Source organism: Ranitomeya variabilis, chromosome 6 (genome assembly GCF_051348905.1).
Source record: "Ranitomeya variabilis isolate aRanVar5 chromosome 6, aRanVar5.hap1, whole genome shotgun sequence".
Lineage (NCBI taxonomy): Eukaryota > Metazoa > Chordata > Amphibia > Anura > Dendrobatidae > Ranitomeya > Ranitomeya variabilis.
Window position 1 is genome coordinate 505,825,578 of NC_135237.1, and position 18,390 is coordinate 505,843,967.

The window sequence follows — 18,390 nt, forward strand, 5'->3', positions numbered from 1 at the left end:
CAGATAGGGCACAATTAAAGTCTCCTTCTGGCGAAGGTAGGCCATCACCTCTAGCATTATCTTGGTGAAGATCCTCGGCGCTGTTGAAAGGCCGAAGGGCAAGGCCGCATACTGGAAATGACGAATCACGTTGTTGATTATTACCGCCACCCTGAGGAATTTTTGGTATCTGTCATGAATAGGGAGATGATAGTAAGCATCTTTTAGATCAATGCCCCCCATCATACAGTTTGGAAAGAGGAGTTGTATAGTGGACCTAATGGATTCCATCTTAAATGTATAGATTTCAATAAATGAATTGAGTTTTTTAAGGTTTATGATTGTCCTGAAAGAACAGTCGGGCTTGGAAATTAGGAATAAGGGAGAGTAGAATCCCCTACCTTCCTGTCCCACCAGAACTTGGACTAAGACCCGTTTTGATAATAGGGTTTGAATTTCAAGCTCTAGAGCCTGTTGTTGTATAGGCGAGCTGAGGGATGTTATAATATAAGACTCGTGGGGAACACGAGAGAATTTTAGTTTAATTCCATCTCGGATGATATTTAAAACCCACGAGCTAGATATTATTTTTTCCCATTGAGTGGTGAAAAACTTCAGTCTGCCCCCAACTTGTATATCCTCAGTATTTGTTGTCTTTTGGGGGGTTGGGTCTTCTAAACATGGTACCTCTCTGCTTGTCGTCTTTAGCGGTCCATGTTGTAGACCTATCCGTTTGCCTCCTTTTGCCAAACGGTCTCCTTTTAAAGGCTCTCCTGTAAAAGGGAATAGAGGAATCAGGAAAGGCTTTCTTCCTGTCCTTTGCCTTTTTGAGTATCTCGTCTAAGGTTTTACCAAAGAGGTACTCACCCTCACATGGGATTGCGCATATTTTAGATTTAGATTGCGCGTCCCCTTTCCAGCTTTTCATCCATAGCGCTCGTCTTGCGTTATTCACGAGGCCTGCAGATCTTGCTGCCAAACGGAGTGAGTCGGCGGAAGCGTCTGCCATAAAGGCCGCTGCTCCTCGTATTAAGAGGATGGCCGCCCGTAGTTTTTCTCTTGAACTTTTATTTTCAATTTGCTGGTCTAACTGATCAATCCAGATGATCATTGACCGGGCAGCGCAAGTGCTGGCTACTGCAGGTTTGAATATTCCTGTAGCCGCTTCCCAAGAACGTTTAAGGGATGATTCAGCCTTACGATCCAAAGGATCGACCAGTAGTCCCGCATCCTCCACAGGTAGAGTGGATTGTTTAGAGGTAGAGGCTACAGCTGCGTCGACCTTAGGGACTTTGGTCCATGTAAGAAGCTCCTCGTCACTAAACGGATATTTTCGTTTTGACGCTGAGGGTAGAAAGCTTCTCTGATCCTGCTTCTCCCACTCTCTTTTAACTAATGCATTCACTGCTGGTATAACTGGAAAACATCTCTTTCTCTCTGCCAAACCCGCGAACATTATGTCCTGCGTGGTTTGCGCACCCTTAGTTTCCTCACACCCCATGGTATTTCGAATTGACTTTACCAAGTTGTCCACACTGTCTAAGGGAAAACATGAGCGTCCCTCGATCTCTGATGAGGATGATGAACATGATGATAGGGAGGCGTCTGACAGTACAGGTTGGTCACTATCGGAGTCTGACACAGGTGTCGGTGTTTTGGACTTAGTACTGCGTGGTTTGTCCTGGGCCATATTTTTTAGTTCCTCCCTAATAATGGCCCGTAAGTCCGTAATGGACACTGCTGCTCCCTGTGTTGTTTCCTTAAAACAATCCTTGCAAAGTTTTTGGGGGTATGAGTCTGGAAGGGGCTGGCTACACAAGGCACATTCCTTATGCTTCGTTTTTTGTCACTTTTTGGACTAAGCGTAATAAGTAGAGAGAGAAAGAGAAAAGAGAGAAGTAGGGAGACAACGTCAGCTTAATAGGCAGAGTTCACGAACTCACCCAGTGAAGCAAATAATACCGGATCAGAAGGCCGAGATCCTGTTCTGGATCCGTCGCTTTTACGAGCGGTCTCCGAGGATCCTCTGGCGTGATCTTTAGCGGGGGGTACTGGATCTCCAGCTGTGGGGTCCATGGCACCTGGGGATGACATCTCTGCATCGCCGTATTACCGTTCATGTACGGTTTAAATAGTGCGCCCAAATTTATTTTTTTTTTCTCCAGTGCGCAGATCGGCGCTGGCTCCCCCGCCCTAGATCCGGCCTAGGCGCCCCGGAAGTCCACCATCCATTTCCGGGGTAGCCTGTATTGCGGCGGTCGGTGCATGTGCGGTCCGGGATTTCCGCATCGGACCGCAATAGGAGTGCAGCCGCTCTCTTACCTCCAGCCGGCTTCCTCATACTGCCGTACCGCCACCGCAGATGATGCCAGGTGGCCTTCCCCGGACCCGGCCGTCTGCGTGCTCCTTCAGACGAGGAGGGAGCCGTCTAACGGAACTCCCCCGACGCTGCTTCTGAGCCGCAGCCCCTGCCGTTCTCATGGATACCGCGCAGGCGGCATGCTAGCCCAGGTATGCCGTGTAGTCCTGTCGTTCCTGTACGTTCCCGCAGGAACAGGAAACCTAAACTGAGGAGGAGAGGCGGACCGCCCCCTTTTATTACTCGGTAGGTTTCCTGTTCCTGCGGGGCGGATCCCTCTCTCCAGTGGGGTGCTGTCGTGGCCAAGAGTAAAACTTACTGTTTGTTATTTAAGAGGATTTGGGGTCCCACTTTCCTGGAGCTGAAAACCCCCTTTAAAATCTTGTTTACTTTAATATTAGGCAAGAAAATGGTCAAAAATGAAAAGGAGAAAAATTGTACTATGTGAATGAGCTTCTCCAAATCTCATTCATTTTACGGTTACAACAATGACGCTTGTTCACACGGGGCGTTTTTGATGCTCGTTTTACAGTTTATTGTCAGTATCATGAAATCTGGTGACAGATTCACTTTCAAAATCAATAAATCATTATTTTCTGAAACCATAATGTCAATTAATCAGAAAGGAGCAATAAAGCCTGTTACTTGTACAGATTATGCTTTGTTGTACCTGTGCATCCGGCAACAAAACAAACCACTATACTTCTACTGAAGATTAATCATGGATTTCCATGCTGGGTCTCGTTTCATTCTGGTCTCCTGTGATGACGTTCAGTGGTGTATAACCGCTGCAGCCAATCACACTCTACTAGGGGCAGAGAAAGCGGTGGCAGAGGGAAGTACTACATTTTTTTTCACATTCAAATAGGCTACTAAAGTCCATAGAGAGATTGTCATCAAGATCTATATCGCTTGGAGCAGATCTGGCATTCCTGTAGGTTCCTGCAGTATGGATATGCAGAAAATCCGCAATGTGTGCACATAACCTAAGGCTTCATGAACATGGCCCAAGTCCTGATCCATATCCCAAATACAGCAATATATCTCTGTGCGGTCCTGACTTTAGACAAGAGACATCAAAAATAAAATAAAATGCACCATTGCACTTTGCTTCTACGAAATAGTCCAAAAACTTAGCCCCATATAAATACTAATTAATTAGCCTAACGAAAGAAAAACTTCAGCTTTGCAAAACTGCTTGGCTCCTGAGAAAATACCCAAGTGCTAAAGTTGTTGAGTGGTCAGTCACACCTATAAGATATCCAAGAAGTATTGTTTCTCCTTGCGGAGATTGACATGCTAAGCATGCAGAGATGAGGAGACTTAAAGCTGCAATGCTCCTCTGGGAAATATGCTAATTATGCAAATTGTCTCTTCAGAGAGGAAGAGGACTAGAACTCTAGTGCCACCTATTGGAAGTAGCAATCCTAAAATGTCGACCCTTTAACAAGCCATGTCACATGACTTAGGATAAAAGCCAAACCAGAATCTCAATTTGCAGACTCTGTTTCGGGGTACTGTCCCTCGTCAGTGCAAAGTGGAGATCTGGTTTGGCTCTCTGAGAGGCGTCCGACCGATATCCAAGAAGTATATAAGATAAGATCAAAAGATAATGATGGTCATCGCATCATTATAGGAACTCTGTGAAGTTCAAACATTAAAGGGATTTTCCACTTTCAATAAGTGGTCCCCAGACATGTAAAATTATTATATTAATATTAGCTGAAGAGCCCGGCGTTGCCTGGGCATAGTAAATATCTGTGGTTAGTTATAGCACCTCACTTACGTGGTATTTTCCGAAATACTGCCTGTACCACGTGCCACGCCAGAGAGGCAACGGGAGATTAGGGAGGCTAATAAGTGGCTCAAGAATTGGTGTAGGAAGGAGGGGTTTGGGTTCCTGCAGAACTGGGCCGACTTCTCAGTTGGCTACAGGCTCTACGCTAGGGACGGGCTGCACCTCAATGGGGAAGGGGCAGCTGTGCTGGGGGAGAAAATGGTTAGAAGGTTGGAGGAGTGTTTAAACTAGGGATTGGGGGGGAGGGTATTCATTTTATAGGAGGGGAAGATAGTGCAGATAGAGACCTGGGCACAAATAAGGAAGTTGGGGGTGGCGGAGGCATGGGGGGTGGGGTTAGAACACTTAGTAATTTAAGAAAGAATAGAGGTACAGAGAGGAACATCAAGTGCATGTATACTAATGCCAGAAGCCTCGCCAACAAAATGGATGAATTAGAACTAATGTTGTTGGAGCATAATTATGACATGGTGGGGATATCTGAGACGTGGCTGGATGAGAGCCGTGACTGGGCTGTTAACTTGCAGGGCTATAGCCTGTTCAGAAATGACCGTACAGATAAGCGAGGGGGAGGGGTGTGTCTATATGTAAAATCTTCCTTAAAACCCATCCTGCGTGATAATATAGGTGAATTTAATGAAAATGTAGAGTCTCTGTGGGTGGAGATAAGGGGAGGGGGAAAAAATAATAAATTACTGATAGGGATTTGTTATAAATCTCCAAAAATAATGGAAGCAATGGAAAATAGCCTCGTAAAGCAAATAGATGAAGCTGCGACTCAAGGAGAAGTCATTATTATGGGGGACTTCAACTACCCTGAAATAGATTGGGGAACAGAAACCTGCAGTTCCAGCAAAGGTAATCGGGTTTTGGCAACTATGAGAGACAATTACCTTTCACAGCTGGTTCAGGACCCAACAAGGAGGGGGGCACTGCTAGACCTAATATTAACCAACAGGCCAGACCGCATATCAAATATAAGGGTTGGGGGTCACTTGGGGAATAGTGATCACAAAATAATAAGTTTTCATGTAACCTTTAATAAGATGGGTAGTAGGGGGTGACAAGGACACTAAACTTCAGGAGGGCAAATTTCCAACGGATGAGAGAGGATCTTGGTGCAATTAACTGGGACGATATCCTGAGACACAAAAATACACAAAGAAAATGGGAGACATTTATTAGCATCCTGGATAGGACCTGTGCACAGTATATACCGTATGGGAATAAACATACTAGAAATAGGAGGAAACCAATATGGCTAAATAGAGCTGTAAGGGGCGCAATAAGTGACAAAAAGAAAGCATTTAGAGAATTAAAGGAAGTAGGTAGTGAGGAGGCTTTAAATAAATACAGAAAATTAAATAAATTCTGTAAAAAGCAAATCAAGGCAGCAAAGATTGAGACAGAGAGACTCATTGCCAGAGAGAGTAAAAATAATCCCAAAATATTCTTTAACTATATAAATAGTAAGAAACTAAAAAATGACAGTGTTGGCCCCCTTAAAAATAATCTGGGGGAAATGGTGGATGAGGATGAGGAAAAAGCCAATATGCTAAATGACTTTTTTCATCAGTATTTACAAAAGAAAATCCCATGGCAGCCAATATGACTAGTGATAAAAATTCCCCATTAAATGTCACCTGCTTAACCCAGCAGGAAGTACAGCGGCGTCTAAAAATCACTAAAATTGACAAATCTCCGGGCCCGGATGGGATACACCCCCGAGTACTGCAGGAACTAAGTACAGTCATTGATAGACCATTATTTTTAATCTTTAAAGACTCCATAATAACAGGGTCTGTACCACAGGACTGGCGTATAGCAAATGTGGTGCCAATATTCAAAAAAGGGGCAAAAACTGAACTCGGAAATTATAGGCCAGTAAGCTTAACCTCTACTGTGGGTAAAATCCTGGAGGGCATTCTAAGGGATACTATACTGGAGTATCTGAAGAGGAATAACCTCATGACCCAGTATCAGCACGGGTTTACTAGGGACCGTTCATGTCAGACTAATTTGATCAGCTTCTATGAAGAGGTAAGTTCCGGACTGGACCAAGGGAACCCAGTGGATGTAGTGTATATGGACTTTTCCAAAGCTTTTGATACGGTGCCACACAAAAGGTTGTTACATAAAATGAGAGTAATGGGGATAGGGGAAAATATGTGTAAGTTGGTTGAGAGCTGGCTCAGGGATAGGAAACAAAGGGTGGTTATTAATGGAGCACACTCGGACTGGGTTGCGGTTAGCAGTGGGGTACCACAGGGGTCAGTATTGGGCCCTCTTCTTTTTAACATTTATTAATGACCTTGTAGGGGGCATTCAGAGTAGAATTTCAATATTTGCAGATGACACTAAACTCTGCAGGGTAATCAATACAGGGGAGGACAATTTTATATTACAGGATGATTTATGTAAACTAGAAGCTTGGGCTGATAAATGGCAAATGAGCTTTAATGAGGATAAATGTAAGGTCATGCACTTGGGTAGAAGTAATAAGATGTATAACTATGTGCTTAATTCTAAAGCTCTGGGCAAAACCGTCAATGAAAAAGACCTGGGTATATGGGTGGATGACAAACTCATATTCAGTGGCCAGTGTCAGGCAGCTGCTACAAAGGCAAATAAAATAATGGGATGTATTAAAAGAGGCATAGATGCTCATGAGGAGAACATAATTTTACCTCTATACAAGTCACTAGTTCGACGACACTTAGAATACTGTGCACAGTTCTGGTCTCTGGTGTATAAGAAAGACATAGCTGAACTAGAACGGGTGCAGAGAAGAGCGACCAAGGTTATTAGAGGACTGGGGGGTCTGCAATACCAAGATAGGTTATTACACTTGGGGCTATTTAGTTTGGAAAAACGAAGACTAAGGGGTGATCTTATGTTAATGTATAAATATATGAGGGGACAGTACAAAGACCTTTCTGCTGATCTTTTTAATCATAGACCTGAGACAGGGACAAGGGGGCATCCTCTACGTCTGGAGGAAAGAAGGTTTAAGCATAATAACAGACGCGGATTCTTTACTGTCAGAGCAGTGAGACTATGGAACTCTCTGCCGTATGATGTTGTAATGAGTGATTCATTAATTAAATTTAAGAGGGGACTGGATACCTTTCTGGAAAAGTATAATGTTACAGGGTATATACACTAGATTCCTTGATAAGGCGTTGATCCAGGGAACTAGTCTGATTGCCGTATGTGGGGTCGGGAAGGAATTTTTTTCCCCATGGTGGAGTTACTCTTTGCCACATGGGTTTTTTTGCCTTCCTCTGGATCAACATGTTAGGGCATGTTAGGTTAGGCTATGGGTTGAACTAGATGGACTTACAGTCTTCCTTCAACCTTAATAACTATGTAACTATGTAACTTCTCTTATTTTCCCATCACGCCTCTCATTTTCCCCCCTCACATCTCATTTTCTCCCTTACACCTCATTTTCCCCCTCACTCCTCTCATTCCCCCCTAACACTTGTCATTTCGACCTCACATCTGTCATTTTCCGATCACTCCACTATTTTCCCTCACTCCTCTCAATTTGCACTCACACCTTTTCATTTTCACCTCACACCCCTCATTTTCACCTCACACCTCTCATTTTCCCCTCAGTATATACATGTTTGTCATCTCCCTTATATATAGTATACACCTGTATGTCATCTCCTGTATATAGCATATACCTATGTCATCTCCCCTGTAAATAGTATATACCTGCTGTATGTCATCTCCTCCTGTATATTGTGTATACCTATGTGTCATCTCCTCCTGTATATAGTATATACCTGTATGTCATTTCTTCTGTATATACTATATACCTGTGTGTCATCTCCTCCTGTATATAGTATATACCTGTATGTCATCTCCTCCTGTATTAGACCGCATTCACACGTTATTTGGTCAATATTTTTACCTCAGTATTTGTAAGCTAAATTGGCAGCCTGATAAATCCCCAGCCAACAGTAAGCCCTCCCCCCTGGCAGTATATATTAGCTCACACATACACATAATAGACTGGTCATGTGACTGACAGCTGCCGTATTTCCTATATGGCACATTTGTTGCTCTTGTAGTTTGTCTGCTTATTAATCAGATTTTTATTTTTGAAGGATAATACCAGACTTGTGTGTGTTTTAGGGCGAGTTTCGTGTGTCAAGTTGTGTGTGTTGAGTTGCGTGTGGCGACATGCATGTAGCGACTTTTGTGAGAGGAGTTTTGTGTGGCGACATGCGTGTAGCAACTTTTTGTGTATCGAGTTGCATGTGACAGGTTAGTGTAGCAAGTTGTGTGCAGCAAGTTTTGCGCATGGCGAGTTTTGCGGGTGGCGAGTTTTATGTGTGGTGCGTTTTGAGTATGTGCAAGTTTTGTGTGAGGCAACTTTTGCATGTGTTGCAACTTTTGTCCATGTGGCAATTTTTCCCCGTGTGCAAGTTTTGCATGTGGCGAGTTTTCCATGAGGTGAGTTCTGCACGTGTGACGAGTTTTGCGTGAACCTAGTTTTGCACGTGTGGCGAGTTTTGCTTGAGGCGAGTTTTGAGCGGCGACTTTTGTGTTTCGACTTTTATGTGGCGAGGTTGGTGTATGTGTGGTGAAATGTGTGCTAAGGGTGATATGTGTTCAAGCACGTGGTAGTGTGTGGCGCATTTTGTGTTCATATCCCCGTGTGTGGTGAGTATCCCATGTTAGGGCCCCACCTTAGCAACTGTACGGTATATACTCTTTGGCGCCATTGCTCTCATTCTTTATGCCCCCCTTGTTCACATCTGGCAGCTGTCAATTTGCCTCCAACACTTTTCCTTTCACTTTTTTCCCATTATGTAGATAGGGACAAAATTGTTTGGTGAATTGGAAAGCGCGGGGTTAAAATTTCACCTCACAACATAGCCTATGACGCTCTCGGGGTCCAGACGTGTGACTGTGCAAAATATTGTGGCTGTAGCTGCGACGGTGCAGATGCCAATCCCAGACATACACACATTCAGCTTTATATATTAGATAATATGGGACCGTGTCGGAGCCCATAATAGTCAATAGAAACTCTTTGCTTCCATTTGCATTAATTAAAACGATCCACTTTGTACATACATTTGTTTTTCCCATTCCTTTGAATAGAACAAAAAAGTTTACCTTGAACTGGAGAGGTAAAAAAAAACAAAAAAAACCCAAAACGCTATTAACCTACAGACATGGGTTTAATCAGTGTTCTAAAGCTGTGCTGCCGCCGCACTGAGAGCCCCGCTGCCTGGAGGAAATTAACTTTATTCCTCCCGGCATTCTCCGGCTTTCATTTATAGGGGTGCGACTGCAGATATGGCGCATGAGAAACCGATGAGTATCCAGCACACTGATGGAACGTGATCCTTTTTCCCCCCACCATGTCTGAATGAGGCATAATGTGGAGAATCACTCCAGGGAGGACTTGAGTACATTTGTGACAAATTTCGCGACTTTTGTAAAAAGTCGTAGTTGATAAATCAAGTGAAAACATCTGGAAACCCCAAGCTCTGCCCACAATGGCGAACAAGACTTTAAAAAAAGATGCAAATTAAAAAGAATAAGGTGATGAATCGGGCATAAAGTTTTGTCTGGACTGTATATAACTGTAGGAGTAGCTATAGTCGTGGTTTAACCACATGAATGTAAAAAACAAGTCCTCTCATTCACCAATAATAAGAAGACATGTAGACAATGCTAACAAAGTACACAGGGAGATTGGGAACATTTGTCATTACTCAGAAATTCTGCATTATTAAAAAATAAATGCGTTGCCTTTAATATATGATGACACAAAGTTAATATTTACCCGTGTCACTTGCGACAGGTGAATAGTTACTACATTAACCATTTCCTGATTTTTCCTACATGAGAAGCGATCTAGTGTCGGCGCAGCACTGGGGCATGGAGGAGCTTGGTGGGACTTGCCGAAGGACTCCCATATGACTGGACAGCGCGAGGCAACTCCCCGGAGATATTGTTTTACTTATTTACAGACAGTTCAAAAGGTCGTCGTGCCCTCGGCTGGAGGTAAAGCCGACAGCCTGCAACTAAGACTCAAGTACTGGTAAAAAAACGTGCCGAGCTACTACACTTTTTGCCGTTATGTTTTGTTCAATATCCTACATAATAATAATCTTTATATAGCGCCAACATATTCCGCAGCGCTTTACAATTCAACAGTTCGTATACAACATTCATAAGTAATAAAGTTAAAAGATTATACAATAATTTAAGCAAAATAATGACGCCCCTGCTCTTCAGAGCTTACAATCTATAGTGAGGTGGGGGTGACACAAGGGGCTTATTTACAATGATGGTCCAGCCATCTTGAGGGATTGGGGGATAGATAAAGGCAGCATGAGCTGATCACCAGCCAATATTTGTAGTGTTTTTGGGTGTGGTGGAGTTTGATGGAGAATTATGTTCAAAGAAATAGAGAATGGGCTATATATGAAAAGGACTTCGATTAGGGGACGTGATAGGCCGCCCTAAACAGATGTGTGTTTAGGGAGCACCTAAAACTGTTTAAAGTTGTGGTTAGTTCTAATTTCTTGGGGTTGAGCATTCCAAAGAATAGATGCAGCTCGGGAGAAGTTTTGGACTCAGGTCAGTGCGGACGTTAGGCTACTTTCACACTAGCGTCGTGCACTGCACATCGCTATGCGACGTTGTGGCGCACCGACGCTAGCTGTGAAAGCGCCGCACGACGGGGGCAGCGGATGCAGTTTTCCAACGCATCCGCTGCCCCATTGTGATGTGCGGGGAGGCGGGGCAGAGTTCCGGCCGCGCATGCGCGGTCGGAAATGCTGCAGACGACGCTGCAATGTTTTTTGGTGGCGACGGTGCGACGCAACCGTCGCACGACGGTTGCGACGTGTGGCAATGCGTTGCTAATGCAAGTCAATGGAGAAAAAACGCATCCTGCAAGCAATTTTGCAGGATGCGTTTTTTTCTGCAAAACTACGCATAGCGACGTGCAGAGCACGATGCTAGTGTGAAAGAGGCCTTAGTCGAAAGTCATATGCAGAGCGTAACGAGCGGGAAGGCCATTAAACAGAAATGAGGTAGGAGATGTAGGGGGGGAGGGGTACGGAACTGTGGAAAGCTTTGTGGGTGAGAACAGGCAGTTTAAATTGGATCCATTAATGTATGGGCAGCCAGTGCAATGACCGACACAGAACGGAGGCGTCAGAGTAAAAATTAGCCAGAAAGATGACCCCGTCTGTTGCATTGAAGATGGACTGGAGAAGGGAAAGTAAAGTAGAGTGGGGGTGAGGCGTTATTTCCATGGTGAGAAGAGCGGATTCTAGAGATGTTCTTCAGGCGTAAGCGGCGAGACATTGTTTATAGGAGACATAACACCCAGATATCGAGCCTGCTAGATTGGCGGTTTTATTAAAATCCATGTTAAAAACACTAAGTTTCCATGGTTCCCTCTTGGTTCATTTTTAGTTTCTGCATAAAGTGCCTAATTTAGGTTGCTATTTTTCTTTCCTATTTTTGTTGATTGTACTGTTTAGAGCGTTTAACATTTTTTGGAGCTGCATTTTTTTTTGTTTCCTCAATTACCATATTTTTTTAGACTATACAACGCACTTTTATACTCCAAAAATGTGGATCAAAATGGGGGGTGCGTCTTATAGTCCCGATGTACCTGCTGTGGCTATAGATGGGTGGTGAGGGAGCGGCAGTAGGTGAAAGGAGACAGGAGCCGGTGGCTGCGGCTAACGCTTGTGCCCACTGTAAAGAGAAATGAATATTCACTGCTCTCCAAGCTCAAAGTTTTTCTAATTTCCCCCTCTAAAACCTAGGTGCATCTTATGGTCCAGTGAGTCTTAGGGGGTGTGTTTCCACGTTCAGGAAACGCTGCGTGTTGGAAACTGCGTAGAGCTGCAGCGTCAAACACGCAGCATCCAGATGTTACAGCATAGTGGAGGGGAATTTCATGAAATCCCGTCTCCAATATGCGTTAAAACACTCATGCAGCAGACCCATGTAAACGGACATGCGGCGCGTCTTTTCAGAACGCAGCATGTCTGTTTACAATGCGGCGACGCTCCGTCGCCGCACCATAAATTTCTCATAGATAATCATTAGATGCGGTAAAATCGCATCTAATGATTAGTCAAATGCGTAATAACTGTGTAAACGCAGCTTACTACGCATGTCTCAATTTAAATAAGCTCTTACCTGTCCTGCAGCACGGCAGTGCTCAGAAGGGAGAGAGCACCATTTGAGTTTTTGAGCGCAAAATTGGCTTTCGTGTTTGGAGACTCCCTGATGTACCTGAACAGTGGAAACCCCCGAATTCTAACTCCAACCCTAACCCCAACACACCCCTAACCCTAATCCCAACCCGATCCATAATCCTAATCACAACCCTAACGATAATCACAACCCTAACCCCAAAACAACCCTAATCTCAACCCTAATTATAACCCTTATCAAAACCCTAAATCCAACACACCCCTAACCCTAATCCCAACCCTAACCCCAAACGTAACCCTAATGCCAACCCTAACCCTAATACAACCCTAGCCTTAACCCTAGCCCTAAATTTAGCCCCAACCCTAACTTTAGCCCCAACCCTAGCCCTAACCCTAAATTTAGCCCCAACCCTAACCACTGGTGCCACTGGTACCCTGTGCTCTTCACAGATGAAAGCAGGTTCACACTGAGCACGTGACAGATGTGACAGTCGGGAGTAGCTGTGGAGAGCGATCTGCTGCCTGCAACATCCTTCAGTGTGGCCGATTTGGCAGTGGACCAGTAATGGTGTGGGGTGGCATTTCTTTGGAGGGCCGCACAGCCCTCCATGTGCTCGCCAGAGGTAGCCTGACTGCCATTAGGTACAGAGATAAGATCCTCAGACCCCTTCTGAGACCATATGCTGGTGTGGTTGGCCCTGGATTCCTCCTAATGCAGGGCAATGCCAGACCTCATGTGGCTGGAGTGTGTCAGCAGTTCCTGCAAGATGAAGGCATTGAAGCTATGGACTGGCCTGCCCATTCCCGAGACCTGAATCCGAACACATCTGGGACATCATGTCTCGCACCATCCACCAACGTCATGTTGCACCACAGACTGTCCAGGAGTTGACGGATGCTTTAGTTCAGGTCTGGGAGGAAATCTCTCAGGAGACCATCCGCTGCCTCATCAGGAGCATGCCCAGGCATTGTAGGGAGATCATACAGGCACATGGAGGCCACACGCACTACTGAGCATCATTTCCTTGTCTTGAGGCATTTCCACTGAAGTTTGATCAGCCTGTAACTTCATTTTCCACTTTGATTTTGAGCATTATTTTAACTCCAGACCTCCGTGGGACATTAGCTGTGATTTACGTTTACCATTTTTATCTTTTATTGTTCTCAACTCATTCCACTATATAATGAATACAGATTTACAACTGGAATATTTCATTCAGGGATATCTAGGATGTGGGATTTTAGCTTTCCCTTTATTTTTTTGAGCAGTGTATTATATACCGTACATCTAATTCCCCATAGAGGAGCATTAGTTTACTGTGCTGTGTAGTGTAACACTGCAGATAAGAAAGCACAGAGATCAGCTACATGTACAATACATAAGAACGCACAGAGATCAGCTACATGTACAATACATAAGAACCCACAGAGATAGATCAGCTATACAGTTTGGTCCATATATATTTGGATAGAGACAACATTTTTCTGATTTTGGTTATAGACATTACCACAATGAATTTTAAACAAAACAATTCAGATGCAGTTGAAGTTCAGACTTTCAGCTTCCATTTGAGGGTATCCACATTAAAATTGGATGAAGGGTTTAGGAGTTTCAGCTCCTTAACATGTGCCACCCTGTTTTTTAAAGGGACCAAAAGTAATTGGACAATTGACTCCAAGGCTATTACATGGACAGGTGTGGGCAATCCCTTCGTTATGTCATTTTCAATTAAGTAGATAAAAGGCCTGGAGTTGATTTGAGGTGTGGTGCTTGCATTTGGAAGGTTTTGCTGTGAAGTAAATATGCGGTCAAAGGAGCTCTCCATGCAGGTGAAACAAGCCATCCTTAAGCTGCGAAAACAGAAAAAACCCATCCGAGAAATTTCTACAATATTAGGAGTGGCAAAATCTACAGTTTGGTACATCCTGAGAAAGAAAGAAAGCACTGGTGAACTCATCAATGCAAAAAGACCATGGTGAAGAGAAACCCCTTCACAACAGCCAACCAAGTGACCAACACTCTCCAGGAGGTCGGCGTATCAATATCCAAATCTGCCATAAAGAGATGACTGCATGAAAGTAAATACAGAGGGTTCACTGCACGGTGCAAGCCACTCATAAGCATCAAGAATAAAAAGGCTAGACTGGACTTTGCTAAAAAACATCTAAAAAAACCAGCACAGTTCTGGAAGAACATTCTTTGGACAGATGAAACCAAGATCAACCTCTACTAGAATGATGGAAAGAGAAAAGTATGGCGAAGGCGTGGTACAGCTCATGATCCAAAGCATACCACATCATCTGTAAAACCCGGCGGAGGCAGTGTGATGGCTTGGGCATGCATGGCTGCCAGTGGCACTGGGTCACTAGTGTTTATTGATGATGTGACACAGGACAGAAGCAGCCGAATGAATTCTGAGGTATTCAGAGCCATACTGTGTGCTCAGATCCAGCCAAACTGATTGGTCGTCGTTTCATACTACAGATGGACAATGACCCAAAACATAAAGCCAAAGCAACCCAGGGGTTTATTAAAGCAAAGTGGAATATTCTTGAATGGCCAAGTCAGTCACCTGATCTCAACCCAATTGAGCATGCGTTTCACTTGTTAAAGACTAAACTTCAGCCAGAAAGGCCCACAAACAAACAGCAACTGAAAACCACCGCAGTGAAGGCCTGGCAGAGCATCAAAAAGGAGGAAACGCAGCGTCTGGTGATGTCCATGAGTTCAAGACTTCAGGCAGTCATTGCCAACAAAGGGTTTTCAACCAAGTACTAAAAATGAACATGTTATTTAAAATTATTTAATCTGTCCAATTACTTTTGGTCCCTTTAAAAACAGGGTGGCACATGTTAAGGAGCTGAAACTCCTAAACCCTTCATCCAATTTTAATGTGGATACCCTCAAATGAAAGCTGAAAGTCTGAACTTCAACTGCATCTGAATTGTTTTGTCTAAAATTCATTGTGGTAATATCTATAATCAAAATTAGAAAAATGTTGTCTCTGTCCAAATATATATGGACCTAACTGTATGTACAATAAAGCAAATGACACAAAGGCATATTACATGCATTAGGACATTTCTGCCGACGGTATTATCACAATGTAAAGCTGTAAAACGAGACACGAGACACTGTAAAGTCAAATGCAATTATATAATCTCCGTATAGGATGACTGTTATGCAGCAATTTACCATATATTGACCAGTATAAAGACCTCATACCTGTAGACATCCCTTCGGACAGGGGCTGTGGGAGTATAAATAATGCGCCTAAGTGTATCAGACATGTTGGTCTGTGGTGTGTCTGCCCGGACATTGCAAATCTCTGCATTCAGTGAAAGTTGTAACCTTTGAATTCTAGTGACGTAGAGAGTCAGCCAGAGAAGATTATTGATCCTGCCCCATTACTGCTATACAGTGCGAGCCACAGACAAGTCATCCAGCAGAACAGACCACTAGATCTTCACACATACAGGTGATAATATCATCTAATGCTGAGCAACGTGGATGTAATGTGGAAACTGTTACATTTACTATTATTTTTACAGAATCTGCAGGGAATTTAAAGGTTAAATAGGTTGTCCACTACTAGGACAACCCCTTCTTGATGAAAAAGTTTGACCTCCATAAAATAATAAAACTTATTCTCACCTCCCGTGATAGCACCGTTCCAGCAGTGCCATCTTTCCCGGCCCTGGGCTCTCATGCAGTTGTGACACGTGACTCTGGCGCCCAAACAGCGCTGGTGTCACTGCCATCTAAATTTACAAGGAGCCTCAGAACGTGGCACCATAGGCTTTGGACAATGGATTCACGGAACATCATGGGAAGCGCTGAACTACATCGGACATTTTTTTCCCCAGAATAAATTGGTGAACAAGGGACGGTGTCTTGTTTTTATTTCTGTCTTTTTAGGTTTTTCAGGTTTCCATTTGTGGACTACGTCGGATTACCTGGATAACGTTGGACCTGCATGATTTTTTTATTTTTTAATATATTGGTGAACTACCAAGGAAAGGGTCTTGGATTTTTTTTATCCCCTTAATGACAGCCAAAATGTCTTTTAACTGACCAGAGATATGAGAGAATAGCATCCCCATACAGGTGACAATCCAGCAGCTGTCCACTATAGCTGACAACTTGCTGCATCAGCCATAATCAGTGTTCGCACCGTCCATATCTGTTTAACCCCTTAGATGCTGCTGTCAATAGTGACTACATCTTATAAATGATTAACAGACTGTGGGGGATTCCTATTTATCCCTGTCGGCACCCCAAGATCATGATTCTGTGTTCCTGATGTTTGCCATGGCAATTCATGACCAAATAGCGGCTTTAGAGCCTGCCGGCTATAATAACATGTTCAGACGTTAGCAACATTTAGGTCGTAAAAATACATTTTTTTTCATTCCTGCTATGTCACTTTGCTTTAATTTCTGAAAAGCACTTGAAGGGTTAATAAACTACCTGACAGCAGTTTTCAATATGTCAAGGGGTGCTGTTTTTAAAATTGGGGGGGGTTCTCAATATATAGGACTCCCAAAGTCACTTTAAACCTGGATAGGTCCCTAAAATAAAAGTTATTTTGGAAATTTCCTTGGAAAAAGGATAAATTACTGCTACATTTTTAAACCTACTAAAATGCTAACAAAATAAAAAGGTTATTTATTAATGTTTTTCTATGCTATGACTATCTGGATTAAAGGGATAATCTTTCCATGTTTGAAAATTGCAATTTTTTTTTTTTTTTTTACAGTTTTGTTAAATTTGATAATTTTTTAAAATTAACACAACAGTATCATTATCATAAAGTATAATGTGTCACGAAAAAACTTAATCACTGGGATATTTTGAAGTGTTCCAGAGTTATTACTACATAAAGCGACACTGGTCAGATTTCAAAAATTTGGCCCCGTCACTAAGGGGTTAAATAAAGTATTTTTTTGTGTGTCTATTTCTTTTTAGTATTGGGTGGGTAATGGGGGTGTCTGACACCTCTCAATTACTAACACCAGGGCTTGATGTCAGCAGTGGTTTTGGACAATTTACATTTGACATCAACCCCGAGCCCCATTACCCCAATTTCCAACGCATCAGGGCAATGTGGAAGAGCAAAGGCGAAAACACCTTATATATCTGATGTGATGCGTCACTTATGGAGCGGCAGCGGGCTGGTATTTTTGGGCTAGAAAGGGCCCAATAACCATGGACTTTCCCAGCCTGATAACATCAGCTCACAGCTGTCTGCTTTACCTTTGCTGCTTTCGTATAAAAGGAGGAACCCCATGTCATTTTTTTTTTTTCGTTAGTTTAAACAAGCATCAACAGCTGTAGAATAAATTCCACATGAAAGGCACCAAAGGGTCCAATTTTAAAACGTGTGGGTGGGGGTGGGGGGGGAATTATATATCTACAGGACATTTATCTATATCTCAGCAAGTCACTCCTGATTTGAACCTAACATTGCGGCTTTGCTTTATTAAGGCATTTTGTATATTGGTGTGGAAATGAATGATTATATTCTGGAATTTCAGTAGTAGTTGCAACAAAAACCAATATGGATGCTGAACATTAGAATAAAATGATCATTGCACTGACAATCCAGTTTTTGCAGGTTTGTATTACAGCCCTATGTTATTCTAGAAATATTCCTGCATGAAATGGGAAGGACTGCAATAACATTACATTTGGGGAATTGCTATTTATGCAATTCCCCCATACAATCATTAATGTGGTCTGAAACGTGAAGGTTCACCAAAGCATCTTTTAAAATAATTTTTTCATGAAGAACGTAATGTAATGTAATGATATGAATAAGTTTATTTCTGCACATTGATATGTCACCGATATATTAAGTCACAGACGGTACAATAGACAAATCACCAACACTCGTACCTGTAAACCCCCTTGAGAACAGGCGCTCTCGGCGTAAGAATGACGCGTCTCACTGTGAATGACATGATGTTTTCTGGAGCGTCGACCTGTAACTGCAGGATCTGAGGAGCCAGCGGAAGACATAACCTTTGATTGCTATTGA

The 18,390-nt window shown here is 43.2% G+C and overlaps 1 protein-coding gene across 2 annotated transcripts in view; it reads right to left on the reverse strand.

Moving 5' to 3' along the window:
• Positions 1-18,390, reverse strand: part of RIDA (reactive intermediate imine deaminase A) — a 36,522-nt gene that overhangs the window by 8,044 nt on the left and 10,088 nt on the right. The window contains exon 1 of one of the 2 annotated variants that reach the window (XM_077270867.1): positions 15,576-15,708. The exons of the other annotated variant lie outside the window; for it this stretch is intronic. Coding sequence (XP_077126982.1) covers positions 15,576-15,640 — 65 coding nt within the window. The 5' untranslated portion in view covers positions 15,641-15,708. Of the gene's footprint in view, positions 1-15,575; positions 15,709-18,390 lie in introns of those variants that run through there. 2 annotated transcript variants of the gene reach the window in all.